Source organism: Molossus molossus, unplaced genomic scaffold (genome assembly GCF_014108415.1).
Source record: "Molossus molossus isolate mMolMol1 unplaced genomic scaffold, mMolMol1.p scaffold_m16_p_1, whole genome shotgun sequence".
Classification (NCBI taxonomy): Eukaryota; Metazoa; Chordata; class Mammalia; order Chiroptera; family Molossidae; genus Molossus; species Molossus molossus.
Genome location: NW_023425344.1, coordinates 2,710,318 through 2,738,293, shown reverse-complemented (window position 1 = coordinate 2,738,293; position 27,976 = coordinate 2,710,318). Strand labels below are relative to the sequence as shown.

Genomic DNA, 27,976 nt, shown 5'->3' with positions numbered 1-27,976 from the left:
CCGGAGGGAGCGGCGCCTCTCCTGTCCCTGCGCCCCGGTCATGCCCCTGCGGTCCCGGCACCCGCCCGCCTGAGCCGCCTGAGTCGCCGGCGCATGTGGCCGCGCGCCCGGCCTCGGCTCCTCCGCAGGCGCCCGGCGCCCGGCCCCGGCGCGGCCTCGGTGTCCCCGCTGGCGCCCCGCCGGTCCCCCGCGCTGCCGCCCGGCGCCGGCCCCTTCGCCATGCAGGCGCGGGCGCTGCTCCTGGCCGCGCTGGCCGCGCTGGCGCTGGCCCGGGATCCCCCGGCGACGCCCTGCCCTGCGCGCTGCGAGGTGTCGCGCTGCCCCAGCCCCCGCTGCCCCGGCGGCTACGTGCCGGATCCCTGCAACTGCTGCTTGGTGTGCGCCGCCAGCGAGGGCGAGCCGTGCGGCCGCCCCCTCGACTCGCCGTGCGGGGAGAGCCTGGAGTGCGCCCGCGGCGCCTGCCGCTGCCGCTGGGCGCACGCTGTGTGCGGCACCGACGGGCACACCTATGCCAACGTGTGCGCCTTGCAGGCGGCCAGCCGCAGGGCACTGCAGCTCTCGGGGTCGCCTGTGCGCCAGCTGCAGAAGGGTGCCTGCCCGTTGGGTAAGTGCTCGGGCTGGGGCGGGCCGGTGGGGGAGGGAGGAGGGGCCTAAAGTCTTCTCCTGGGGAAACTGAGGCTCCGAGCTAGGGCGGAACCTCAAGGTTGGGAAGTGGAAGAAGACCCGTGGGAAAGCATCGAGCCAGCCTTCTGGTTTTCCAGGTGGGGGGACAGGGATAAACTGCTGTCCCCAAGGTCATGGAAGGAGTCGAAAGTGAACCTGGAGCTCTCCTGACGACCCCGAGGGCCCCCACCTGGCCTTGGGTCTCTCCGCATGGCCGGCTCCCCCTGCCCTGTCGAGGTGCTGGAGGAAAAGCAGGCTCTCCTGGTCCTGAATCCCTAGTCTGGTGACCTCTTGAGCAACATGTAGTGTTTTCTTTCTTTTTAGTTGCACTGAAAGTGCCTGTCTGCGGGGGCTGTTTGGGAACGGGGAGCGAGCCCGTGGGGTCTGGACTGCTCGGGGCTCCGCGGGGAGAGGCGTGGGAGAGGGATTTCTCAATCCCTTCGAACCCTACAGCAGCCTCCCCTGACCTGGAGTTGGCCCTGGACTGCTTCTTGCCACACAGGTTGACCCTGTGCAGGGGAGAAAATGCTAGAAAATCCCGTCCCCTTATTGGGGCGGCACTAGGGAAGGCAGGCTCCGGCATTCACCCGAAGATGCCCACAGAGGCCCCAGGCGGGGCCCGCGATCAGGGAGCAGGCCCCTGGGGGTCCTCAGCCTGCGGCCTCCGCGGGGACCGCGGGCACTGCTGCCTGGGCGCCGGGAGCCTTCAGGGGTGAGGGACACCTTAGCTGAGGACGCGCCGTCAGGGCAGCCGGAGGGAAGGGCGGTCTGGGGAGAGGGAACCCCAGGAACCGGCTCGTGGAGGCTGGCTGTGCGTGACGAGCACGTGGGAAGGGCAAACAGACCTGAGCAGGCGGTGCGTGTGCGTGTGTGTGTACACGCACGTGCGTGTGGTGCGTGTGCATGTGTGTGTGCCGGTGTGTGAGACACCCCCGGCTGGGCAGGTTGGCAGTTATGGGATGAGCAGTGGCCACAGCAGTGTGCGGATGGACTTTATCCTGCGGGCCGGGCTTCCCCAAAGGTCCGCTGTTCTGAAAAGAAGTACCCGAGGCCCAGAAGGTTGGGAAGGTGGTCACCGTCCCTGCAGTGGGCAGTCCCACTGATTCCCTCCGGCTCTGAGGAAGCCTGCAGTAAGAACACACGCACCCCCGCGCGCGCACGCACGCACACGAATGGGAGAAGCCAGCACTGCCCGAGGGTTTCGACAGCCCTCCTTTCCAGGCAGAACGTGCGTGCTCCTGCCGGCACACCGGGGTTCCGGGGAGCCCAGTCTGGGAAGCACCAGACAAGATGAACTGATTACTTGGGAGAACCGTTGTAGGGTATAAGGGAAGTGCGGGTGATGCGTCAGATGGGTTTAGATTACGCCCAGGACGGGGGTGAGAGCGTGGTGCCCCTGAATGTCTGGGAGATGGGTGCTGTATTTAATGGGTGCCCGCTGCACCCTCAGGGTGGCCCGCGTGCTTTGGGGCCTGGTACTGGCAGGCCCGTCTTGGGCCCTGCTGATGGGTCTGAGAGGTGGGGGCTCAGTGTGAGCGCCTGCCCACAGCAGCTTGGTTGTGTCTGTGGGGGGCCCTCCCACACCCCAACACCCTCCATGTGGTGGACACTGTTGAAATAAGACTCCAGGGCCCTGGGCCGGCAGGGAGGTTGGAGGTGGTCCAGGCATTTTAAACCCTCGTTCTTGACGGATGTGCCCTCCTTTGCGAAGTTCCTCCAGTGTGTCGGGCTGGCCCTGGGCTGGTGACAAGGGCACTCCAAGGAGGCGATCCTGTCTGTGCCCTGGAGAACCTCAGAGAGCGGGGAGGAGGGGACATCATGGGCTGGGGCGTCCCGGGAAGCCTCCTACTCAGTAATGGCCTTAGACAAGTGACTCAGCCACAGTCCCCCGTCTGCAGAGTAGGGGGGCAGCGGCAGAGCGGGGGGGACAGCGGCAGAGGGGGGACAGCGGCCGAGTGGGGGGGACAGCGGCCAAGAGGGGGGACAGCGGCCGAGCGGGGGTGGGCAGAGGCAGAGTGGGGGGCAGCGCAAGCGGGAGCGCGGCCCGATGGGGGGCAGCGGCCAAGCGGGGTGGGACAGCGGCCGAGCGGGGGGGACAGCGGCCAAGTGGGGGGCAGCGGCCGGGGGGGACAGCGGCAGAGCGGGGGACAGCAGCACGCCCCGGGGAGAGGTCTGTGTCAGCTGCCATTGGTTATTTCATGGCCAAGTAGGACTGTTATGGCTGTGCACCCCAGTCTGTTTCCTCTGCAGTCGGGGTGCTTCTGTGCGAAGCTGTGGGAGGTGAGGGGTCTCTCCAGACAGGATGGGGAGGACAGAGAGGGACAGCGGCAAAGCTGAGGCAGAGGGAAGGCTGGGGGCGGGGGGGGGGCTCGCGCGCTGCAGGGGGGACAGCTGGACAGGCCGGTCACTGGCGCTGTTCGGCTCAGACAGGTTTCCGCAGGCCAGCGTCCCTGTGAGCCCTGGCTGGGCCGCTCCCGCCGGCACTGTCCCCCTTGCCTCTGATCTGGTCCTTCAAACACCACAGACATGCCACGGAGGCGGGAAAGGGCAAAGTGATTTGTCTGAGGTCAGTCGGCCAGGAAGTGACCGAGCCAGGCCTGGCCTCCGGTCTGGCCGGCTTTGAAAGCTACTCTCTGGGTCCCAGGCTGCTTCTGCAGCCGGAGGCAGAAGGTCCCGGGGCCTGGGGTCGGGCAGGCCTGGGTCTCCACTCCATTCCACTCAGCGTCCACCTCCGGAGGGCCCGGCCAGAGGTCGCTGGGTGATGTCCACTCGTCACGGCGGGTGAGGCTCTGCCCACCCCGAGCTTTTCCGCACGGAAGTCCTGCCCTCTCCACCCTCAGCCGGGCCTGCCTTCAAGTACACGCAGGCTCCTACCACTCAGGTCCTGCCTCTTCTCAGCCGGAGTCCCGTGTCCCGTGTCCTCAATTGGGGACCACCTGGGGAGTTCAGGTCAGGAGGCTGTGCTGCCTTTGATCCCCCACTTCTCCTTATTTCTTAGCTCCCATTCACAGGGGAGTCTTTCGGCCCCAGCCGCCATTGCTCCTACGTGTCCTGGCAACTCTGGCCTGTACTTCTCTCCTCCTTGATCACGTCCACACCAACAGCCAGGGTAAATCTGCCTGTCACCAGCTGGACACCCTCGACAGCTCCCCACCACCTGGCCCATGAGCCCGGTGACATCTGGCCACTTTCACCCTGAACACTGTCTCATCCTCGTGCTCCAGGCAGGCCAGTCTCCTTTCCACCTCAGGACCTTTGCACATGCTGCGCCCACTGCCCCAGATTCTCATTCCGCCGCCTTCACGTGGCCTAGATGTCCCGCCACCCCTGACCCTCGTGCCGAGGTAGCCCCTTCATTAGCCTCATGAGTGCACCCTAGGGTGCCCTCTAGACCCTCACACCACCTTCTGACACAACGCTTTCTCCCCATCTTCTCCAGGCTCAGCCTCACAGGTGGTCCGCGTGTTCTCTGACGGGCCGGTCGGTGCTGTGGGCTGCCACGTGTGTGTGAATCTCCCACAACCCTGCTGACCATCCTTGCATACCCCCAGTGCTGGGAGCACACCGCTCAGGGAGGCAGTGTTGTACGGTGCAGACAAAGACCTGTGTAATGGGGTCGTACACACCGAGACCAGGGCGGTCAAGGTTCTGCACAGGGAGGAGGCTGCCCTGCCCACCTCGGAGCCTGTGATGCTCACTGCGTCTGCCTCACTGCAGACCCACGGCCTTTGCGGAGCAGTGGGCTCAGAGGTCAGAGCCCTGGGGGTTGCAATTGGCATTTAATAGTCAGCATGTACTGTGCAGCCCCGGGCAGGTTCCTACTGCGCTTTGTTTTATTTATGTAAGAGTTTTGGTTGGCTTTTGATTTTTAATCCTCTTAGCAAATCAGGCAAGATGAGGCCGCCCCGGCTTCTCGCCCCCCCACCCCCCACCCCGGACTGCATTGCTGAGCTGCCTCGTGTCCTGCCCTTGCCAAGCTGCTGGCCCCGAGGCCACAGGGAGCTGGGAGACCAGCCAGAGGGGAGCTTAGGCCCGGGCTGTGCAGCTGTCCGCCCGTCGGGGCGTGGCCTAGGAAGCACCCTCACCCTGTGCATCCCCTTTGGAGGCCACATGCCAGCCTGGAGGTGCAGCTGGGACCCCAAGGCACCCCTCGGGGTCAGCCTGCCCATGCACCTCTGCACAAGAGACAGCTCCCCCCTTCTTGCGAAAGCCCAGCCGTGGCTCCCACCGCCTGCAGAAGCGAGCAGACTGCTCATGCGTCCTGCGGCTTGGTGCGGTCTGGCCTCTGTCCCTGCCCACCCTCACCACCAGTAATCCCCCGAGAAGTCTCCAGTCCTGTGCCGAGAGGGACAGATGGCGGCGTGTGGAATCCAGCCGAGGGCTAGATCAGGGAGGGCTCCTGGAGGAGGTGGCATCCACACGGTGGAGAGGTGGGCACAAAGCCTGTGCAGAGGGGCTGGGCAGGAAGTGCTGAGCATAGGTGGGTGCTGATGGAGGCCCTGTGAGGGTGACCCATCTTTCGGGCGGGGTGGGGACCACGGAAGGTTCATGGGTAGCAGGTGTGTACAGTGGGTCCCCAGCCAGTCATAGGCCATGTCCTGGTTGGGGGGAGCTGATGAGACCTGGCGAAAGCAGGGCGGGTGGGGAGTGGACTCCGAGGCACGAGGATGTCAGGACTGATGGGGTGGGAGGTTGGGGGCAGTGCCAGGGCAGGGGGATGGGGTGGGGAGGAGCGGCTCTGGAAGGCGGTGGTGAGTTCATGTTCGGCATTGCTGGGGCTCGGGCATGGAGGGTATGCGGTGGGGGAGCCTGGCTGATGTGTGGCTCTGTCTGTGGTCAGTGGCCATGTGGCTGTGTGTGTCATCGGGAGGGCAGGACTCATCACCTCGCCAGCCTGGGAGGAGGGGGACCCTCCATGATCCGCCCAGCCCAAAGCCAGGTCCCTGTCCTTGTCTCCGAGCTCATATGTGAGGGTAACGGGAGGGGACGCCCCACCACGCGGGGACGAACAGAGCTGCCCTGACATGGTCAGACTGAGAGCCTCGTGCTGGGTGAGCTGGAGCCAAGTGTGCCCCCCTTGCCCCCCTGGTTCTGAGTGCCCAGTCAGTCCTGCACCCCCAGCCGTCCACCAGCTCACCGGCTGCTGGGAGCTCTGGGGACAATGAGGGCAGCAGAGGGTCCCTTGGTCTCCCAGAGGCGGGGTCCCTGCGCACGGGGCAAGGGTGTGGCAGGCAGCTGGCTGAGCAAGCCTCTGGGTCCTACCAGAGGGTCTGAATGCCACCTCCTCCTGGGACCTGCTTTGAGGGAGAGAAGCCACCAGGCTTTGCCAGGGCCAAGGGCGCCCCGGGCAGTTCTCCCGAAGCTCATGCACACTGCACGGGTGTTTTACCAGGGACTTTCTCAGAATAAACGCAGCGAGGGCAGTGAGCTGCCCCAGACCCTGAGCCTGGTCCCCCGTCTCTGTCTGGGACTCCACACACCAGACAGGCCTCCAGCCCGGGCAGGGGCCTCCTGCTTGGTGTTGGGAAGGGTTTCGGACAGTCAGGCAAGAGAATACAATCACAGACCCCATCCTCACTGCAGCAAAGGTGTGGCCAGGATGTGCGTGTGTCCCCCCAAAGCAAACAGCAGGTGTAGAGGGGGGGAGCAGGTGCCCCTGGCGCTGTGTGGTGCCAACCTGCCCAAATGCATGCTCAGCCCTGCGGCCCACCGCGGGCGGAGCAGCCCTGGACCAGCTCCGTGCCCCACGTCCAGCTGCTCAGGGATCAATCTCAGCTCCGCCGTTTCCGGGGCCACACCCTGCGGGTCTCCGGAGCTCTCTGCACCTCTGTTTTCTCATCCGCGAAGCGGGACAACAGTGGTGGCCTCCTCGCTGGCCCATCGGACAAGCCAGGAGACGGTGGACGAAGCGCTTTGCCCAGGGCCAAGGCCGGTCGGCGTCGGTGCAAACAGACGTGCATGCTGCCGGGGGGACGTCTCTGACACGGCCTGGGGGGAGTCTCTAATGGCTGGGGGAACCTCTCTGACACGTGGGGACATCTCTGACAGGGTGGGTGGGGGAGGCGTCTCTGCCGGCCCGAGTTGGTGCGAGTGGAGGAGGAGGAGGAGGTCAAGCCCAGGAGCCGGATGTGTTTGCGGGGAGGTCAAGCCCAGGAGCCAGATGTGTTTGCTGGGAGCCCGAGGCTGTACCACTGGCCTGCCCAGAGGAGCCCAGGACAGGGGAGGCTCTGTAGAAGGAGGGTCGGGGGACCCCACCCTGGCCTCGGTGGCTCGGTGGGCTCTCTGGTGTCCCGGAGCCCTGCGTGGTCCGCAGGGGAGTGGAGGCACAGACAGGCTGTGATGAAGCGCAAGCTGCCTGGTGGCAGAGCCTGCTCCTTGGCAGGGCTGGCTGCACCCAGCGGGATCCGGAGCCAGAGCCCGGCTGGCCCCAAGCCCAGGACCAGCTGAGGCGGAGCACCCCTGGGGCGGGCAGCCAGTCCCACTGGCCCAGGACCAGCAGGAGTGGGGAAGAGCCTGGGGCAGGGGTCAAGGGCTGTGGGCCTTGGCCGGCTCATGTCTCATGACCTCTCCAGGCCTTTTTCTTCGCCTGAGTAATGGGCTGACGACTCCACCTTGCAGAACTGCTGGGAGAGCTCACTGAAGCCATAAGGGCCAGCCCAGCTGCGGTGCCCGGGACAGGACCCGGCCGGAGGTGGAAGACGGCAGGCCTGCCCCCGTCCCCAGCTGCAGTGGGGTCTGAGGACCCTGTCCTTGCCTGGGGGGAGAAGGTTCACGGGGCACGGGGAGGGTTCAAGGGAAAAGAAAACAGGACTGTCTGGGAACTAGTTAGACAGGGAGGAAGTTCCTGGGGCTTCACAGCTGGCCTTTTGTGGGGGCAGGGATGGGGCCGGGGCCGAGGGGGCCTGGCACCGCTCGTCTGTCCCTGGAGAGCACACATGCGCCCCTCACTCACCCTCTCATCGCTTCTTCTCGCTCCCTGCTCTCTGCTGGGGGTTGGGGCGCTCGGGCCACGGGGCAGTTCCAGGAGCACGCAGGGCCCGGCGGGGAGAGCTGGTCACCGAGCCTGCTGAGTCGGGCAGGGCGAGCTCCCCGAGGTGCGTTGCCCTGGGCCTCGAGGGTGGGCCCAGGACCCTGTGTGCTCAGGGGAGCAGAGCCGAGCTCAGCCAGAGTGGCGGTGGATGAGGCTCGGGATTAAAGGGGCCTGGACACCCAGGTGCTTGGAGTCACTGCTGAGAAGTTGCCGTCTGGTCTGCAGGCTGTGGTCAGTATTAGGGACAGATGGGCACAGCCTGGGACCTCGTGGTCATCCGCAGTGGCCGCTGCGTCCTCTGGTCACGGCTAAGCACTGGGTGACAGGGGCAGCGGAGGGGACAGGGACCTGGGAGCTGGCTTGGCTCCCTCGGGCAGGCAGCGGCCTCTCAGGGGCGGTGCTGGTCGGTGCAGCCCCGCGCGTGGACCTGAGGGGTGCCGCCTCAGTTTCCCCATCTGTTCCGTGGCCGTCGTGACTGGCCAGGGCTGGCACGGGGTCCTGCTCGGGGTCTGCGCTGCCCCTGTGCGCCCTGCCCGGCAGGTGGAGTCCGAGCCCGTCTGCCCTCCGTCCTGGCTGTGCCCTTTGCGCCCCGGAGGCACCTCGGGACACCTGGCCCGAGGGCTCTTCTGTGTCACGTTCCCCAGACAGAGACGCCCAACGCCTGCGGCTAGTTTATTTTTGAAAAAAGGAAAAAAATGCTAACAGCTGAATCTGGTTGACTTCAGAATCTTGGCTTGAGGACGGGGTGGGGGTGGGGTTGTCCAAACCCCCAAATAAACAAACAGTCTGCTTCCCAGCCAGCTATGGGGCCCAAGGTCTTCATGTGGAGAGTGGTGGTGGGAACAGAGCCCTCCCTTCCCACTGATTCACGGGGTGATTCATCTCTGGGGGGAGGAGGACAGGAACCAGGCTCTGCCCCCCCCCCAACTCTCCCCACCCTCGGCTTAAAGGGACAGGGCCTGGCAGAGCCCCTGTCACCAGCCGGCTGACCCCGGAGCCCCAAAGGGCTGCTCCAGGTCCTGGGTCTGGGAAGGCGCAGGCTCTGAGGTCCATGGAACCGGGGGGCAATGCCGGGCCTGCCCCGACACTCTGCACCTCCAGCCTGTTTCCTGGATGTAAAGTAGGCCCCGATGCTACTGTTGGGAGGCTGCTCCGCGAGGCCTGGTCAACAGGCTGACGGTGGTTTTGTGGTGGTGTTTACAGACCCGCTGGGTCCAGGGTCCGGGGGGCATCCTGCCCTCCCTCCCTCGCTCCCTGCCTCCCCCCCCCCCCCAGTGTTTTCAGAGGCTCCGGGGCCTTGCTGTGCCTCGGGGGAGAGCCAGCGTGTCTCCGTCCAGGAGATGCTTCTCCCAGGGGCTCCTGTCGCCTCCAAGCTGCACGGCCCTGCCCAGCAGACGGGCAGGTGCCACGGTGCCCGCGGGTCCTGTTCCCGCCCCCGCCCAGCTCCCAGCCTCCGCCCGGCCCTCCTCCCTCCCTCTCTGTCTTTGCAGATCATCTGTGTAGATTTGCCTATAGAAGGAAATGTGGAAAGTCCGTGAAAGACAGAATCGCTCATGACTCCTCCCTGCCCCCGAATATCCACCGTGAAATTTTTTTCTGCCCTCACCCGATGATATTTTATTGATTTGAGAGAGAGGAAGGGAGGGAGGGGGAGAGAGAGAGAGAGAGACGTCGATGAGTTGCCTCCCGTCCGCACCCAGACCAGGGATTGAACCCGAAACCTAGGTATGGGCCCTGACCCGGAATTGAACCCACAACTTTTCAGTGTGTGGGACGATGCTCCAGCCAACGGAGCCCCCCGGCCAAGGCTCCACCGTGGGGGAGTGGTGGGTTCCTGCCTTCACCACGGGGCCGTTTACAGAGGCTGGTGTGTGAGGGTGCGCGTCGCCCGTTCGAAGTGCCGTCTGGTTCCGGGCATCCGGTCAGGACCTCAGCCGCTGGACACGCAGGACCGAGGTCAGGCCAGCGGGGGTGGACGCCGTGGAGCCTCTGTGCCCTAGGGCCAGGCGTGTGGCCACGCGGCACTTTCTGGTCAGCGTGCCCTTCTCTTGTGTTGTGCCACAGGGCCCAGTTTGGAGTCAGCCACCCCCGTCGGTAGCAACCTTCGTGCGCAGCGCTGCCTTTGTATGCGCTGTTCCCCGGCCCCTGTGCTGCTCCAGCCTGTATCAGGGGCACCCTTGGGTGTCCCTCTGCCCCGTCACTGGTCACGCTGTGCTGTGTGCTTGGTCACGGGCCTGTACAGCACAGGCTGCACGTGGGAGCCAGTGCTGTGGGTGAAGCGTTGTGCTGAGAGCCCCCAGCAGGGAGACACTCGTTCCGACTGGGAGGAGTCTGCTGGAGGGCTGCCTGGAGGAGGTGGGATTTGAGCTGGAGCATTTGGTAGGGAGAAGTGGGGCGCAGTTCTTCCAGGTGGAGGCAGAGCGGTGGGTGGTGGAGCAGAAACGGGTAAGTGGCCAACAGGTGACAGTGAAGAGGGCTGACACCTGGCCTCCCTCAGGACTGCCCACCCTGCACAGCATGAGCCTCGGGAGAGCTGCAGACCTGGCCAAATCACCCCCGCCGGCCAGCCGGTTTGGGGGTCCTCGCCCAGGGCCCAGGCCTTGGGGGTTGCCGGGTGGAGGCCGTCTTGGGGGCAGAACCTGGACAGGGAGCAGGTTCTGTGGCTGGTTCCCGTCCCTCTGCTCGGAGGCTGGAGCGTGAGTCCGTTCCCAGGGCCTGGGGGTGGGTGGACGGAGAGAGGCTGTTGGACAGGCAGCTGCCCCTCCAAGGCCACTGGAGGATCCCCATGCTGCGTGGGCACATGCGTGTGGGCCCAGCGTGGGCCCTGCTCCCGGGCTGGCCGCTGGACCTCAGACCCGCCCGCCAGGGCCTTGCCTCTAGGCAGGGGGCTCTGGGCGCCGTGGCCCCTGGCTGCCACTGCTTGATCACCGAGGAGCCCGCATGCCTGGCAACAGCCCTGTCTCCCAGCCAGGCTCTGGTCACCCTGGACAGGTGGCCTTTGATTCTGGCTGCCCACAGCAGGTGGAGCCTCCGTGCGGCGGGCCCTGCGCACCACCCCGACCACAGACTCTGAGGCCTGCTCTCCTCTGGGCCCTGAGTCCCAGCCTGGGCCTTGGGGGGCACGGGGTGGCGGAGGCGAGGGGAGCCTGGTTCTCTTCTCACTAGATGTGTGTTGGGCAAACGGGTTCTGCTCACTGGGCCTCAGTTTCCCCTCTTTGCAGGGGGCAGGCATTGCCGGGTTGCTCTGGGACATTAGTCGGATGTGGGGAGGGAGCGGATTGGCCACAGGGTTTATGGGCAGGACTGCGGGCCTGTGCCTGCTCCCCTGGCTGCGCTCGGGTCCCCGCCCCCTCTGGACAACCCGGAAAACCAGGCTTCCTCTGGACCCCGAGGCTCAGGCACTCCCAGAGGCCATCAAGAGCAACAGCAGCTGCCACACTGGACTCCAGGCCGGGCCACAGGCTGGGTGGTGGCCTCCCCGGGCAGGGGGCACGGAGCTTCTCTGAGTACAAGTCACATTCACACCCAGTTCCCACGGGTAGGAGGTCTTCCGGCTCCTCTTTAGACCAGGAGTCAAGGCCCAGAGAGGGCATGTGGTTTGCCTGGAGGCACACAGCTGGGTAGTGGCACCGCCCAGCCAAGCCCGGTGTGCGGAGCTCACTTCCCAAGGCCCATTCGGGGCGGAGGCAGCGCTGGGCGGCTCGGGTTCCAGACAGCACCCGTCTCTGGCGGGACTGGGCGAGCTCGGCACGTGGCTGAGCAGGGGACCGAGGGTCTGGCCCGGTGCCACCAACATCCTCCAGCTTGTGGTCCCAGCGGGCAGCAGAAATCTGAGCTGGGGAAGGTTCCAGAGAAGTTTGCAAGCCTCCTGGCAAGGCAAGCTGGGGCGTGGCCAAGTGCATGCCGATGGGCCCAGGAGGGGCCACCCTGTGGCCAGTGGGGGCAGCTCAGGAGGCAGGACGTCAGGGCCCTCTGTGCCCTTATCCAGTCCCTGCACTAGCCCACGGCCTGGTGGACGACAGAAAACTAGTCCTAGGGTGACCAGCCCAGATCCAGCCTGAGCGGCACCTCTCTGCTGTGCAGCCCAGAGCAAGGGTCCTAACCTCTCTGAACCTCCTGGCTGGCTGGGCAGCTTCCGGAGAGGTGATGCGAGGAAGCTCAGCATGAACAGTTCTTGGGGTGAGAGAGCCCCGCGCCCAGGGTCTGGGTGTCCCCGAAGCGCTCTGAGCCCAGCGGGGCTCTCCGGTGGAGCCTCCTCCTCCCCCACCCTGGCAGGTTCTGGCCGTGTCCGGGACTCGCTAATGCACCGGGTTCTCCCTGCCAGTGTAGGTCTCCACCAGCTGACCAGCCCGCGGTACAAGTTCAACTTCATCGCCGATGTGGTGGAGAAGATCGCGCCCGCCGTGGTCCACATCGAGCTCTTCCTGAGGTGTGTCGAGCCCCTGCCGCGCCGAGGTGTCCCCTCCGCTGGCTGGGGCCCAAGCTGGGTTCCGTTCTAGCCCTGGGGCAGCGGGCGTCAGAGTGGGTCGGGGGCACCTCAGCCAGACTCCCGGCTGCTGTGTGCTCTTGGGAAGGCTGTCCCTCTCCGACTCTGCTTCCCTCTCTAGGGCGCTGGACAGCCACCTGGAACCTCACAGGGCTGTGGGTGCCGGGCCGGCAGGCGGTGGGCCGTAGCCGTGGTTCTTTGCATTCATTCTAGCAACCAGTTTTAGTGAGCAGCTACTACGTGTTTACATTCTAGAGGGGCCTAGAGAATGGATGACCATGACCCCTGGCCCCCGCACAGGGTCCCCGGCTCACTGGGCACACTTGCAGTGGGAGCCCTGGTCCCTGGGTATCACTCTGCCCTGTCTCTGGAGGGCAGGGACTGTGCTCACCACCGACGGTCCATGAGGACGCGCAGATGACAGGTGTGAGCCCAGCACTGTCAGAATGACACTACCGTGGACACCTGTGTGCCCGCACCGTGGTAGCTGCTTGGCCTGAAGCAGCCCTGGTGCACACCCACCTCTTAGATGAGAGAGCCAGACCCGGGCCACCCCTCACTGCCTGCACCCCAAGTCCCTTCCCCTGTCACCACGGCATCTTCCCGTGACCCCCCGAGGTAGGCTGTCCCGTTCCCACTTCCTGCCTGTGGGAGCGGAGGCCTAGACACGTCCCCAGGCTCACGGAGCGGCCAGGTGCCAGCCAGTGTGGCCTCGGGTACCCCACACCTCGGAGCTGAGCCCGGCCCTGCAACACCCTGACCCCTCGCTGCCCTTCTGTGCATCCAGACCCAACGCGTGTCCCCGAGGAAATTACCACTGGACGTGCTAAGTGGCACTGTGCTAAGTGGTGGCCCTGCAGGTGGCCTCCCCAGAAGGCCCAGGGCCCGGGCCCGGAGCCAGCTAATTGCTGACTGCAGCCCAGCCAGGCTGGCGGCCGTGTCTCCTGCCATCCTCAGAGGCGGATGTCCGAGGGGTGGGTGAGCGGGCGAGGCCAGGTGGACGAGATCTGAGGGACAGATGAGGTGATGACGGAGAAGGGCAAGGCTTTGCCATGACCCGACCCGGCCAGGAGGCCCCTGGCTGCCTGGGGCCCTTCCGCAGACAGACACAGATCCTATCCACGTCAGGTGGGACAGGCTCCGACGCCAGGCGCCCGGCTGTGGTTACCTGGGTACCCAGGATGCCAGCCTCCAGCCCCTGCCCTTGCCCCTTTCTGCCTGACCCAGGTGAGTGGTCCATGTCTCTGGACCTGTTTCCCCACCTGTGAACCGGAGATCTACTACCGTTGGGGCACCTACCACGAGCACCAGGTGGCTTCATCCCCGGCTCAGAGGGTGTGCTTGGGGACACTAGCTGTTGTCATGGGGCCTCTTCAGCCCGGAGTCACTTCCTGAGAGAGTCCCGCCCTCCTTTCTCTCCCCGTTTGGGCCCCGTCAGGCCCATGTCACTCACACACTTCTGCAAAGCCGCCCGGGTCCTGAGCACCTGCTCCAGCCTCTCCATGGGGTCCCAGAGGCCCCCGCCTGCAGGACGCCCTGAGCTGTGTGGGCATCCTGCCTCCCTCCCGTTCGGGGCTGGGCTGCCCCACTCAGAGCGCTCTGGGCAGGGCTGGGCCTGGCGCCCATCAGTGAACACTGACCCCGGACCCCGCACCAGCTGCATGGCCCATTCGATCCCCCGTGACAGAGGCTGAGGCAGGCCAGACATCACCTTGTGTCTCGGAGCCCTGCCCTGCCACGCTGGTGCTCCGTGTCCCCGTGTCCCCGAGGGTGTGAAGCCTGCCCGCCCCCTGCCTGGCCCACCATCTGGGGCTCCCAGGCCGCTGGCCGGAGGGGAGAGCACGCCCCCATCTCAGTGCTGACGCTCTGCAGTCAGAGGTCGGGAAACGGACCCTCCCAGGGACCCGCTGTGACCGTCCAGCGCTGTGTGCACGTTGGTGCCCTCCGACCCCGGCAGCCACAGCCCTGTCTATGCAGAACCGCCTGCCTCCAGGCACCACAGGCCTTGGCTCGCGAGCAGGCGTGCGGCGGGGAGACCGAGGCTCAGAGCGGTGAACCACCCGGTCAGGCAGATGAGAGGGGACTGATTGAGACTGGAATCCAGTCCATCTGGCTCCCACGTCCTGTCGCCAGAGCAGCGAGCCACTGTGTCATCGGGGGTCTGATATTTACGGCCTCGTGTCTCGGCTGGCAAATTGCAAGGCAGGACTTATTGCCCTCCTTACGGCTGTGGAATGGGTCAGACTAGTGACCTGGCCAAGGCCTCAGCCAGCAGGTGGCAGAGCGGGGATTTGGACGTGGGCGCGGGGGCCCTGGACTTGCGTTCTCTCCCCCGACACTGCCTCGGCGTCCCCGAGCCCTGAACGCCCTGTGCCCTCCCCGCAGACACCCGCTGTTCGGCCGCAACGTGCCCCTCTCCAGCGGCTCGGGCTTCGTCATGTCGGAGGCCGGCCTGATTGTCACCAACGCCCACGTGGTGTCCAGCTCCAACGCCGTCTCGGGCCGGCAGCAGCTCAAGGTGCAGCTGCAGAATGGCGACACCTACGAGGCCACCATCAAAGACATTGACAAGAAGTCGGACATCGCCACCATCAAGATCCACCCCAAAGTGAGTGGGCGGCGGGGCTGGCAGGGCTGGCAGCCTGGAGGGGCCTCTCCAAACGCTAGAGCTCAGACACTCGGCCGCCCGAGTGTCCCAAGGGCAGTTGGAGGGACCGGTTACGGGTCAAGTCAGACGAGAGTGAGGCTGCCTCCCGCTGGCCAAGAACCGCACCGCCCAGTCCCTGCCAGACAGGGTCCTCCCAGGCCCAGGGACACTTTGACCCTCCCGGGCCCACTGCAGGGGTGCGGCTGTGCCGAGGGACATAGGTCCTGTCCCTCCCCCTCCACACTGGCCCCCAGCAGCTGCGAAGGCCCCCTCAAAGGGAAAGCCCTCGTCTGACACGGTGGCGCACAGGTAGAAGGGGAACTACCGTCTGGAGGAAATGTGACGGGCAGCCCAGAGGGTCCGTGGTGAGGGGTCCTGCCCACCGGTCTCCAGGGCTGCACTGAGGTCCCCGTGATCAGGGCACAGCTGTCTCCAGCACCTTCTTATAGAGCTTTTTGTCCGGAAAGATTTCCAGACCCACTAAAGCTGCAGAGGTCCCCATGCCCAGCTCCCCAGTAGTGAAAGCCAGCATGGGGCGCAACACCAGAATCGGGAGCCGATGGGGGTGCAGAGGGCAGAGCTCCAGGCTGTGCCCGTCCACATGCATGGGGGTGCCCGCTCAGCACCCCCACTGGGCACGCTCCTGGCAACTTCAGAGGCCCCTGTCTGTTTGTCCTTACGCAGGGACAGGCTCCGTGGCCCCATGCAGTGTGTGGGTGTCTCAGTGCTCGGGGGTGGCGGAGCTCGGTTAGGCCGCTTTATCTCTCTGGCTTTGGTTTCCCCATGTGTCTACACTGGGAGATCAGGTTCAGCTGGGTCAAGGACTCCATAGCGGGTTCACACGTCCCCAGCCAGGCCCCAGAGGGACCCGTGGCCAACCAGTGGGCTTGATGGTCTCAGAGACTTGATGGGCCCTCTGTGCGTTCTCATGATGACCCCTGGGAGACCTGTGGTCGCAGGGGGGGCCAAACCTCTGCTCCATGGGTGCCAGCCTGGGTCTCTCTTATGCACCACGGGTCAGCTGGAGGCCAGCTAGCCTTGGTCCACATGGGCGACTTGCCTTGGTTTTCACCCGATGGCTCTGTCCAGCTGCCGTGCGACCACCCTGCGGGGGCCGCGCCACAATCCGGCTGTGGTCTTGAGCAAAGATGGACCGCTGAGCCTCCCTCCTGTGTCCTCCCCTCCACCTCGCAGAAAAAGCTCCCGGCTCTGCTGCTGGGCCACTCGGCAGACCTGCGGCCCGGCGAGTTTGTGGTGGCCATCGGCAGCCCCTTTGCCCTGCAGAACACGGTGACCACGGGCATCGTCAGCACGGCCCAGCGGGACGGCAAGGAGCTGGGCCTGCGGGACTCGGACATGGACTACATCCAGACGGACGCCATCATCAACGTGAGTTCTCCCCGCGGTCTCCAGTGGGGCTCGTCCCCTGTCCCCAGAGCCCACCCCCTCAGGCGACACGTCCACTTGCTAGAAAGCCCATGGTGAGGCCTGCCTGGCGGTAGGGGCTGCTGCCCCGGCTGGGGACAGCCCTCCGGGTGTAAGACACAGTCATGCTCCTGAAACCTCTTATCCCAAATTATACACCCCGCTCAGAATGTTTTTATTAGTAATGGTATATTGAATGGCACCTCTTTAAAAAGGTGAATTTTTAGGAAAAATTACTGAATTTTTAGGGAGAGAGGAAGGGAGAGAGAGATAGAAACATCGGTGTGAGAGAACCGTCAACAGGCCGCCTCCTGCATGCCCCCCACTGGGGATGGAGCCCGCAACCTGGGCATGTGCCCTGACCGGGAATCGAACCGGGACCTCTCAGAGCATGGGGCGTTGCTCAGTCCACTGAGCCACACCGGCTGGGCTTGCGTGGCACCTTTTGCATCCACAAAGAACCCCGCCCAGACGCCCCAGCGCCGCCTCTCTCTGGCCTGGCTCCCTGCTGGAAATGCTTGTCTGTTGGCGCTCCTCGCGGTCGAGGGTGAGAAGTCGTGTTCCGTCCGCGGCCACCCCATGCCGCCCGGCCTGTCGGTGCAGAAGCACGGCGTGAGCCTGGGTGAGCCTGGAGGTCTGTGCAGAGCACCGCCCGGGTCAGACGCGCTCCTCAGATGGCGTCCGCGAGCTCTCTCCTCCGTGACATGGGTGGCGGCGAGGCCCGCCCAGGCTGCTGGCGACAAACGTGGCCAGGCCTCCGTGCTGTTAGGATGGTCGGGAGCGCTGGGGTGGGGGCTCAGGGCTCGACTGACGTTGCGTTTCCTCCCCCTGCAGTATGGGAACTCCGGGGGCCCGCTGGTGAACCTGGTAAGTGTCCCCCAGAGCGGCCTCTCGTTCTCCGGGGCTCTGCTCAGGTGGGGGCGGGCACGGCCTGAGGCTGGGATGCGGGTCAGGAGCACAGCCAGGCCGGAGGCCAGGAGGACGCAGAGTCCGTGCTGCCCGGTGCCCCCGTGCCCCCCAGAATGCTGGCGGCTGCCGGAGGAATACGGATGCCCCGAGCAGCAGCCCAGCCTGGGCCACGTGTCCATCAAGGACCTGGGGCAGTGGGCCAGTCACCGCCTCTGGACCTCCCTTGCTCGAGTTTACATGCAAGATGAGGGGGTGTCCTCATTCTCTCCCAGTCCCCCCAAGTCCCCGCCCCAGCTCTGTCCTGGGCCTCAAAGTCAGGCTCATTCTCATCCCAGGTGAGGCTTCTGGAATCAACCAGGAAGCTCAGGCACAGCTCCTGGGACCCGAGAATTGTCAGGCGCGGGCCCCACCGGGGAGCTCCCATTGTGTGGGGGGTCAGACATGGACACACCCAGGTGCGACGTGAGAGGCAGGGGGAGAGCTCTGGAGGGTGCTGGGCAGGGAGGCCTTGCAGCTGATGTGGGGCCAGGGAGGCTTCCTGGAGGCGACAGCATCCAAGCTGGGCTGTGGGGACCGAGGGCTTCGGTAGATGGGGACATGCGTGGACACCGGGTGGGGTCCCAGTCTGGAGAAGCAGAGTGGGAGGGGTGGGACCATCGGATGGTGGAAGAAGCTGGGGTCCCTATATCCTCATATGAATGGAGGTTCCCCTTGTACCCCAAAAATCCCTGCAGGCTTTTAGCAGGGCCCAGGCATCCCCCTTGGTAGTCGAGAAGCTATGTGGGTGGGCTTTAGGCTGGAGGCCAGGAGGCCTTGGGGTGGGCAAAGGGCCTGTGAGAGATCCCCAGCTCCCCCACCTTGCGAGCTCCTGGGGACCAGGTGGGACATGCGTTCAGGGGGTGATCCGAGTTCTTTCCCTGGAGAGCTAGCCAGGATGTCACCCCAGTGGTGGGCAGGGACGCTGGTCCTGGGGGAGTGTGCCAGGCTGTGGGGAGGACCCTCCCAGGAATGTGCAGTCCCTGGTGGCCAGGGGGGATCCTGGCAGGGGCAGGTGAGGCCAGCTCCGCGTGGAGGGGAGAGAGAGTGGGGGATGCTCAGAGCTTCGCCGGCCCCACTCGCCCCCACCCTGCTTCCAGAGGAAGGGACAGAGGAGGACCCAGTCCCACAGTCTTCATCACATCCCTCTTCCAGCCCCTCAGAACTGCCTGGGGTTGTCCAGGTCGGTGGGTGCTACTCCCAAGGGGAAGCCAACATGCTCCAGGGAGGGAGGAGGGATCAGATGAGGAGAAAAACAGTGGGAGAGTTGGGGGTCCCTGACCCAGGTGTAAGCCCAAGAGCGCCCTTCCGGGACAGCTTCTGGGGTGCCCCAGGAACGCCTCAGGCAGGGCACTGATGGCCAGACCAGCTCTGGCGCCCTGGACATGGTGCTGCGCAGTTGAGGGCACGGTCGCTTGGTCCCAGAGTGACCGCCCGCTCTCATCTCCCTGCACCCAGGACGGGGAGGTCATCGGCATCAACACGCTCAAGGTCGCAGCGGGCATCTCCTTCGCCATCCCCTCGGACCGCATCGCACGCTTCCTCACAGAGTTCCAGGACAAGAACGTCAAAGGTAGAGAGCACCCCAGGGGCGGGCAGAGGCCAGGCACCCTGCCAGGGCTCGGGCCCCGCAGCCTCCAGCAGGGGCCAGCCTGTCCTTCAGTGCTATGTGCCCCTGCTCACTTCCGACTGGCCCCAGGTCTTGAACCTCAGCCTCTCCCAGATCTTCCTCCCCACTTTTCACACCATGGCCATGTTCACTCCCCACTCCAGACTGGCTGGGGATTTCCGACCTCACCTCCCACCTCCAACTGCTTGGGTTCCCTGTGTCAGAGCTCCTCCATAGTTGTCAGAACTTGGTCCTTCTTCCTTCCTTCCTTCCTTCCTTCCTTCCTTCCTTCCTTCCTTCCTTCCTTCCTTCCTTCTTTCCTTCCTTCCTTCCATCCACCTATTCATCCATCCATCCATCCACCATTCCTCCATCCACCATCCATCCATTCATCCATCCACCATCCATTCATCCACCCATCCAAACATCCACCATCCATCCACCATCCATCCATTCATTCATCCACATATTCATCCATCCATCTATTCATCCATTTATCCATCCATCCATCCATCCATTCATCCATCCACCATCCATCCATCCACCATTCATCCATCCACCATCCATCCATCCGTCCATCCACCATCCATTCATCCATCCATCCATCCACCATCCATCCATCCATCCATCCACCATCCATTCATCCACCCATCCATCCATCCATCCACCATCCATCCACCATCCATCCACCATTCATCCATCCATCATCCATCCATCCGTCCATCCACCATTCATTCATCCACCCATCCATCCATCCATCCACCATTCATCCATCCACCATCCACTCATCCATCCACCATCCACCCATCCATCCACCATCCATTCATCCACCCATCCATCCATCCATCCATCCATCCACCTTCCATCCACCATCCATCCATTCATTCATCCACATATTCATCTATCCATCTATTCATCCATTTATCCATCCATCCATCCATTCATCCATCCACCATCCATCCATCCATTCATCCATCCACCATCCATCCATCCATCCATTCATCCATTCATCCATCCACCATCCATCCATCCATCCATCCATCATCCATCCATCCATTCATCCATCCACCATCCATCCATCCATTCATCCATCCACCATCCATTCATCCATCCACCATCCAGCCAGCCAACCAGCCAGCCACTATCCATCCATCCACCATCCATTCATCCACTCTTCCTACCATCCATCCGCCTGTCCATAAATACCTCCTCTTTCTGCCCCGGCCTTGGGTAATCTGCACTCTAGGAGAGTAGAGCCCAAGCCCCTGGTCCCTGGAAGTCACCCTCCTCTCAGCCTTCACCTCCTCACCCCCATCCACACAGGATGTCCAGCCCACCCTGCCCGCTCATGGATGGCCATAAGCATCCATCTGGGAGAGGCCTGGACAGGAACAGATGACTCTTTGTCATGAGGACTTGCTAATCGCCTTCTTAAAGTCGGTGGCCACAGCCAGTGTCCAGAGGAGGGTCACACTTCTGGTCTCAGCATCTTTCCTGGTGACCTCTACCTTCCCACCTTTCTCTTCAGCCCAAGGGAACTTCCCCCTCCTGCCAGTTGGTCTTCATGCCCACCTCCTTGCCAGTCTGGCCACACCCAACTCAGCTCACACCTCCATTGCTTCCCTGTCTCCTCCCAGCCCTCTCAGCAGCGGCTCACTGAGAGCAGGGGCTCCCGCGTGCTTGCCCCCCTCCACCACTCTGCCAGCCAGGCACACAGAGCCGCTGCAGCCCAGACCAGTGCCGCGAGGGCTGGTCCCGTGAAGAACTGCTCTTGAGGACTCCGTTTGGCCCATCGGTGTTCCTTATGTGATGACAGCCTGCCCGGGGCAGAGAGGGAGCTGAAGGCTTCTCCTGGTCCAAGGGACCCTGTGACCTCTTGAGCCCCTTTTCCTAGGGCTGCTCCTTGTAGCCGTCATGGCCTGGGTTCTTCCTCCAACAGCTGGGCCTTTTCTGTGTCGTTATCTTCTGTTCCGGGGGTGCCTTTGCCTCTGGCCACCCTCCTGAAGCTGGTAGGACTGCTCTTTGCACAGGGTGAGCTGGGAGCGGCTTCTCTTGGAAATGGGGTGACAGCATCCTCTCTCCCCTGGCCTGTCCACCTCCTCTCGCAGGGGCCCCTCCTTTGTCGTACGGGGACTGTCCCTGTCAGCACTGACCTCCACCCAGACCCAGCAAACACGCCCTTGTCCCCAGAGCTGTCCCCCAGGACACGAAGAGCCCAATATACCGTAGTTAAATGACTGGATCTATCATTTAAAATCCTCTGGTGCTCACTTTTGCTTTTTTTTTTTTTTTTTAATAAAAACATCAAATGATCCAAACCCAGTTAATCTAAAGTTCTTTAAAACGAACCATCTTTTTTTTTTTTTTTTATTAAATCAGGTTAGTTAAGCCCTGGCCGGTTTAGCTCAGCCAATGAGTTGTGGGTGCGATTCTGATCGAGGGCACGTACTTCGGTTGTGGTTGGTGCTCAGCCCCAGTGGGGTCGTGCGGGGGGCAACCAGTCGATGTAGCTCTATCACATCCGTGTTTCTCTCTGTCTCTCTCTCCCTCCCTCCCTCCCACTGCATCTGATAGTGAGTAGAAAAATGTCCTCGGGTGAGGAATGAAAAATGAATAAATGAATAAATAAATAAATAATAATCAGGTTAGTTAAGGTTCACTTCTTGTTCCCATCTAGGGGTTGGGGTACAGAAGTCACTGGGGACTTTCAAGGTGAGAGGGACCACCATGCTGGTTTGGGGGCTATGCAGTTGTCTGGGCCTAGGGCCCTAGGAGGGTCTGGGGGTTCAGCCAGCCTTAGGACGAGAGTGCACCCATGGGAGTTAGGGGTGCCTGCCCCTCCGTGAGCTGCAGGAGACGGCTGCACGGTAGTCACCCCGGCCTGGGGAGTGGGAAATGCGGGAAATGTCTCGAGGGAGCTGCAGGGCGGTGGGGGGGCACCGGGACGAGGGGTCAGAGCACGTGCCGGGGCCAAAGTTCACATGTCCGAGTCCTGAACCCTTCCAGGAAGCGGAGAAGGCAGGAGCGGGGCGGCGTGGGGCCCTGCTGGCCGCCCCTCCTGCTGTCCCTTCTTCGGGGTGTCAGAGGTTAGCGCCCTGGAACCCTGAGCCCCATCTAGGCTCCTTGCTGGCCCCTTGGCTGGATGTACCACCTCAGCTCTCTATCTGCAGAGGGGCGGGGCCTAGGTTCCGTGGCCACCACAGCACGAGTGTCTGCGTGTCTGCTCCGTGCCACAGGCTCCACGCAGGCACGCCAGGCCTCGGCCCCTGAGATTCCCTCTGGAGGGGCCACGGGGCTACAGGTGTGTGCTATTATGTCACAGCAGTGACCCTGGAGGCCTGGGAGACGGGTGGGGGAGGGGCAGCCAGGCTCAGCGTCTCTCTGGTTTTGGATTTTACTGAGGGGAGGGTCACGGCCCACCAGGAGCCGTGCTGAGCTCGGCCTCCAGTGCAGTCACTGGGCGGGTCGTGCAGCAGCCCCTCCCTCTCACCCCTGACCTCTGGCCTTCCCTGAGCTGCTCCCCACCGAGCGGTGTCCATCACCCACACCCGTGTGCCTGCCTCACCTCGGGTCCAAAGCGGCCCAGGCCATGTTCAGAAAGACGTAGGTCAGGACTCCGACCCCCTGCACCTGTTTCCAGGCGCGTCACGAAGGTGCTTTTCCGTTAAAGGCGCAGGGCTGATGGTCAAGAGTCCGCTCACCTAGAAATTCCACCAGGCTGCCCGCTGGCCCCACCGGCCGTGTGTCCGGACAGCCCCGGGAGGCTGGGCCTGCTGGCTGGGGGCGGGAGGGGGTTCTCCCGCCCAAGGACTCAAATATGAGGTGCTGGCTTCAGAGGGGACCCGGGCTGCCTTCTGCCCGCCACGGCGCTGCTCATGCCGGAGCACAGGACGCACAGGTGTCTCCTCTTTCCAGGCATCACCTTGGGGTTAGAGGAGGCTGACCAGAGGCCGAGGCCTCCATGCTGGGGGCTTTTCCCTTTCCTCTGAGGACGTCATCCAGTGTCATGAATTTAAATGCCATCTGGACAGTGACTCCTGACATGTACCCCTCCAGCCAGGCCCTCTCCCCAAGCTTCCGATGGATAGACAGCTGCTTGGGGGCAGCCCCGCTCCCTGTGCACCTGTTACAGTTACAGCTCTGTCCTTCGTGTATCCCACACCTGCACCCAGCCCCCAGCCCCCAGCCCCCAGCCCCCAGCCCTGCCGGCCTCACCAGCAGCCTGGCCCCCTGCACCAGCCCTGTGGCCTCCAGCCCCACCTGCTCACCTGGGTGATGGCCTCCTCTCACTGCCCCTCCCCCAGCAGCCCCTCCCCCCACAGCCCCTCCCTCAGGCCCTCCCCCCATAGACCCTCCCCCACAGACCTTCCCCCAGCAGCCCCTCCCCCTACAGACCCTCCCCCAGCTCCTCCCCCTACAGAGCCTCCCCCACACCCTCCCCCTGCAGACCCTCCCCAGCTCCTTCCCCCACAGCCCCTCCCCATAGACCCTCCCCCACAGCCCCTCCCCCAGCAGCCCCTCCCCCTGCAGCCCCTCCCCCAGCCCCAGCGCCCCTTTCAATTCTAGGAGAACTCTCAGGTCTCTGCTGGTTCCACCTCGCTGGGGTGGACACCGCAGGCCCCCTGGCCCACCAGGCCCTCGGCCAGGCCTCGTGCCCTCCCGACCTCAGAGGCCACCTCGAATCTTCTCTGATGACACGTCTGTTTAAATATTTGTCCATTTGCAAAATTGGGGTTGTTTGTATTCTTAGGAAGCTTGGAGGGTTCCTTACACATCCCGGATAAGAGCCCTTGAGCAGATAAATGAAGGCAGATGGTTCCTCTGGCCGGTGGCTGTCTCCTCCTCCTCTTCACTGTCTTTGTCGAGTAGTTTCGTACCTTTCGATCAGGTTTGATCTGCCCCGTGTTTTAATGGGGCTGTGCTTGTGTCTGGAGCTTTGCTAACGGCCGGCCGGGAAGACGTTCTCCTAGCACTTTTACCCTCTGAGGTCTCACATTCGGACTAGGATGCATCCTGAACTAATTTTTTAAAAATAGTGCAAAGTGTGCATCCACATTTTTACTTATTTTTTTGCTTTGGCTGTTCAGTCGTCCCTCATCTGTGGAAGAGAGTGTCCCTTCTCCAGGGAACTGCCTTCGCCACTCTGTCCACAATAACAAGCCCAGTCTGTGCCACCTGTCTGTCCCCGCACCAGCCGCGCTGTCCTGGGGACCACGAGTCCCGCAGTCAGGCAGCATCAGCCCCGCCGGGTCCTTCTTCCCGGCTGTTTCGGTTCTAATCCTCTGGTTTCCGTGGATTTTAGAACCAGCCTGTCAGTTCCCACCCCCGACACCCTCCTGACAGTCTGACCCGGGCTGGGCTGCATCTCGAGTGGATTTGGGAGGACTGGCACCGTCACCACGCCGCGTCTCCCGACCCACCAGCCAGCCTGCCTCCCGTGTCCGTGGCCTTTCGGATGTTTTCTGGTTCCCGAGTGTGGCTCTCACACGTCTTTCATCAGTGTTATTCCTAGATGTCTCCGATTTTGAGGCTCTCATAAATGGTCTATTCTTTCAGATTTCAATTCCTGCTTGTTACTGGAACGCACAAATAAGATTGGTTTTTGTGTGGCTCATAAGAGACCCTGCACCCAGCCCGCAAGCGAGGTGTGAAGCCAGATGGCTGAGCCAGGCGTCTCCCGGCCTCGGGAGTAGCGAGGCGAGGGGGCTCTGGGCTGAGCGCTGGGGCCGGCCGCAGGACAGGACGCCTCTCCTCTGGGGCTCCTGCTCTCTGGGCGAATTGCGGCCCCACCCACTCGGCCAGCCCCTCCTGGTGGCTCTAACCCAGTCCTGTCCTGTTCTGTCTCCAGACTGGAAGAAGCGCTTCATTGGCATTCGGATGAGGACCATCACACCCAGGTGAGTGTCTGACGGGTCTGCCCGCTGCATCCGTCATGGTCCCAGCCCCGGGCCTGGCTCTGAGGAGTTTGTAGTCAAGACCAATGTGCCGACTTCTCTTTTTTATGTTCTTTCTTGCTCTCATCCATCATCTGAACCACAACACTGGCCAGTCTCCTGTCTGTCCACCCCCCGCCTTACCATCATCCCTCCTTCCGTCTCCACGTACACGTCATTCCTTCTATTCCCCTCCCCCTCCGTCTTTCATCTCTGTCTGTCCATCCATCCCACCGCCCGCTCAGGCTTCTGTCTGTCATCCCACCGTCCACCCACTTCCATCGATCACTTGTCCTTCCTTCCATCCCTCTGATCATCTGTCCTTCCCCCTTTCCCTCCGTTCTGTCACCCCCCTCCCCCTCCCGTCTGTCCACCACCCTCCTCTGTCCACACCTCCCACCATCACTTCACTAAGGTTTCTGTGGAGGAGTCGTGTGGAGTGGGGGACACAGACAAGAGTCAGTGACACCCCAGAGAGGTCGGTGGGAGCCCAGAGGGGCCCGTTGTCCGGCGGGGTGGTAAGGGGAGGGCGGCTTTGTCCCCTGGAGGGACAGTGCACTGTCGTTTCAGTCTGATGGAAGAGCTGAGGGCCAACAACCCGGACCTCCCGGAGGTCAGCAGCGGGATTTACGTGCAGGAGGTTGTTCCGAATTCCCCCTCTCAGAGGTAGGCTTCCGGGGAGGAAGTGGGAGGCTGGATGGGGGGCGGGCAGACACCCCGCGGGGCTGAGCCTGCTTCACTGGCCTGGCGCCTCCTCGAAAGCCGAGCTGCGGAGGTGGCCGGGGGCTCCGGCCTGTCCTGGGAGCCACGGGCGGGCTGGAGACCACGCAGCCCTTGGAGCGCTGGCCTGTCCTTCCGCGGCCTGAAAGTCCCTGTCCTCTGGGAACCAGCCTGACTCCCTAGCCCGGTGGCTGGCCCAGGTCAGTCTGTTTCCTCATCTGTGAAACGGACGTGCTCCAGCCTAACCCCCCACCCGTCAAGTACTAGACCAAGGTTGAACGTTGCGACACCATGGCCGAGGCGGCCTGCGGTGGTCACTCCACACTGACGTGGTCCAGGCCCCTGGGAGGGCTCTGAGAGGGCCCTTCCCCTCCCTGGGATCCGTGGGGCTGCCTCAGATCGGGGTGCTCAGCTGTCCTCCCCGGGGGGCTTGGGGCTGCTCTGAGGGCTGCGGGCGGGCGGGGAGTGGAGAGGAGCCAGGCAGACAGGCCCCACCCCTGCGGCCCTGCTGTTCTCTGTGGCGAACACGGAGCACTCGAACCCGGCCCCCAGCATGCCCGAAGGAAAACCATCCAAATGCAGACCCTGAAGCCGAGGGGAGCCCCCCAAACCCCGGCTGTTCACCCAGGCCGCTCTGCTCCGCTGAACGCGGCAGGGCAGTGGCTGGCAGTGGCCACGTGCCGGCCACCCCGAGGGCTGGGGAGGCAGTCGGGTGGTGACCGTGGCTGCGGCGTGAGCTGGGCCTTCCACACGCTCCGTCTTAGTTTCTCCTCGCAGCAGCCCGGGTGGTGCAGGACGCTGCTCTCACCCCGTTTCTCGGACAGGGAGACTGAGGCTTAGCGAAGGGACCCTCCAAGGTCACAGAGCCGGTACGACCGGCCAGACGTCGAACCCCCGCACCAGCCTGCCCGCCCTCCGGTGCGGGGGAAGGTCACGGCAGCCGAGTGCAGAAGGGGGGCCAGCCCAGTGAGCTCTGCCTCTGTGCCGACCTCTCATAACTGACAGCGTTGGATCAGCTCCCTGGACCTCGCTGTCGCTGCAAAGCCCGTTTCCACACAGGACCGCAGACGTCCTCCCCGAGGCCCAGAGGGGCAGAGCACCTGCCCACGCACCGGCCAGGGAGCCTGCCGCCCTTCCGAGTGGGGAAGGGGCACATGTCCGCCTTGCTCAGGGAGGGGCCTTGCCGTCAGGGCACTGACCTCGCCTGCTGGTTTTCCTGTAACCCTCGCCCGAGGACGTTTTCCACTGATTCTCAGATAGAGAGGGGGAGAGAGAGAGAAACATCGACGTGACAGGGACACATCGACTGCTTGCCTCCCACACGAGCCTAACGGGTGCGGGGATCCTACTGCAACTGAAGTATGTGCCCTTGATGGGAATCGAACCCGAGACGCTCTGGTCCTCGGGCCAGCGCTCTCACCGCTGAGAAAACTGGCCAGAGCTGAAATGGTTTTTCTTAACTGGCATAGTTAACTCCTCCTGTGCCTGACGGGGCCCAGGCCGGGCGGGGCTGTGGGTGACCATGTGTCTCTTCTGTTGGCAGGGGGGGTATTCAGGATGGCGACATCATCGTCAAGGTCAACGGGCGTCCCCTGGCCGACTCCAGTGAGCTGCAGGAGGCCGTGCTGACCGAGTCGCCCCTGCTGCTGGAGGTGCGGCGGGGCAATGACGACCTCCTGTTTAACATCGCGCCCGAGGTGGTCCTGTGAGGCCGGGGCCCCTCCCCCAGCGCCCAGCGCCAGAGCCTGCAGCCCGGCCGAAGACAGGTGCCAGCCCAGGCCCCTCGGGCCCTCTGCCTCCGCGGGGTCAGGACGAAGGACCGCGGTCGGTCCTCAGCAGAGCCAGCGGCCTCCTCCCGGCCGTCCAGGGACAGGGCCCCAGGCTTGGCCAGGGTTCCAGATCTCAGCCTCAGGGAGTAGGAGCTCCTGCATCATGGTGCCTGGGGGGCCGCCGGTGTCCCCTCGTACAAGTGCTCCGGAGGGCCGCCTGCCGAGTCCCCAAGCAACGTATGACTCTGACCCACGGGAAGACTCCTCCGTGGTCCCCAAAGTCCACCCTCTCTCCCCGTCTGCGTTTGCACCTCATACCTCTGTCTAAGCTGCCCACCTGCTCCTGCCCCCACCCCACTCACCTCAGGGCTGTCTGCCCGCCAGACGGGCGTCCCGTCAGGACCAGGGTGGTGGGCTGGCCTGGAGCAGCCCCTGAAGGGACATCCCCTGGCTGCCCCGCAGAGCCGTGTGGCTGGCGGTGAGGCCCCCTCCCCTGGCGGGAGAGGCTGTGGGCGGCCGCTTGTCCTCCTGGAGGGCCCCACAGGGCGGGAGGGGGCTGCGAGGACTGAGCGCTGAGCTGTTCTGTGTGGAGAGACACCCCGAGGGCCCTGAGCGGCCAGCGGCCCCCTCGGCGGGAGCACCTTCCAGGTGCGTCTGTGAGCTTCGCTGTGCGGCCGACCCCACACCGCTTGCATTGTGTTTTCTACTGTACAGAAATTAAAGTTTACAAGCACACATCCTCAGTCAGC

General features: G+C 63.8%; 1 protein-coding gene across 2 annotated transcripts; it reads left to right on the top strand.

Annotated features, from left to right (window-relative positions):
• Window positions 1-27,935, top strand: HTRA3 (HtrA serine peptidase 3). 2 transcript variants are annotated; one of them, XM_036269351.1, is made up of 9 exons: window positions 1-604; window positions 12,023-12,122; window positions 14,565-14,787; window positions 16,021-16,215; window positions 17,086-17,118; window positions 18,655-18,769; window positions 24,654-24,702; window positions 25,309-25,404; window positions 27,002-27,935. In XM_036269351.1, the coding sequence occupies exons 1-9, from the start codon at window positions 94-96 to the stop codon at window positions 27,165-27,167; spliced, it is 1,488 nt and encodes a 495-aa protein (XP_036125244.1). In that variant the 5' UTR covers window positions 1-93; the 3' UTR covers window positions 27,168-27,935. The 2 variants fall into 2 exon arrangements, with proteins under 2 accessions (XP_036125244.1, XP_036125251.1); XM_036269358.1 differs by lacking the exons at window positions 24,654-24,702; window positions 25,309-25,404; window positions 27,002-27,935 and adding an exon at window positions 20,443-21,005.
• The last annotated feature ends 41 nt before the right edge of the window (window positions 27,936-27,976 follow it).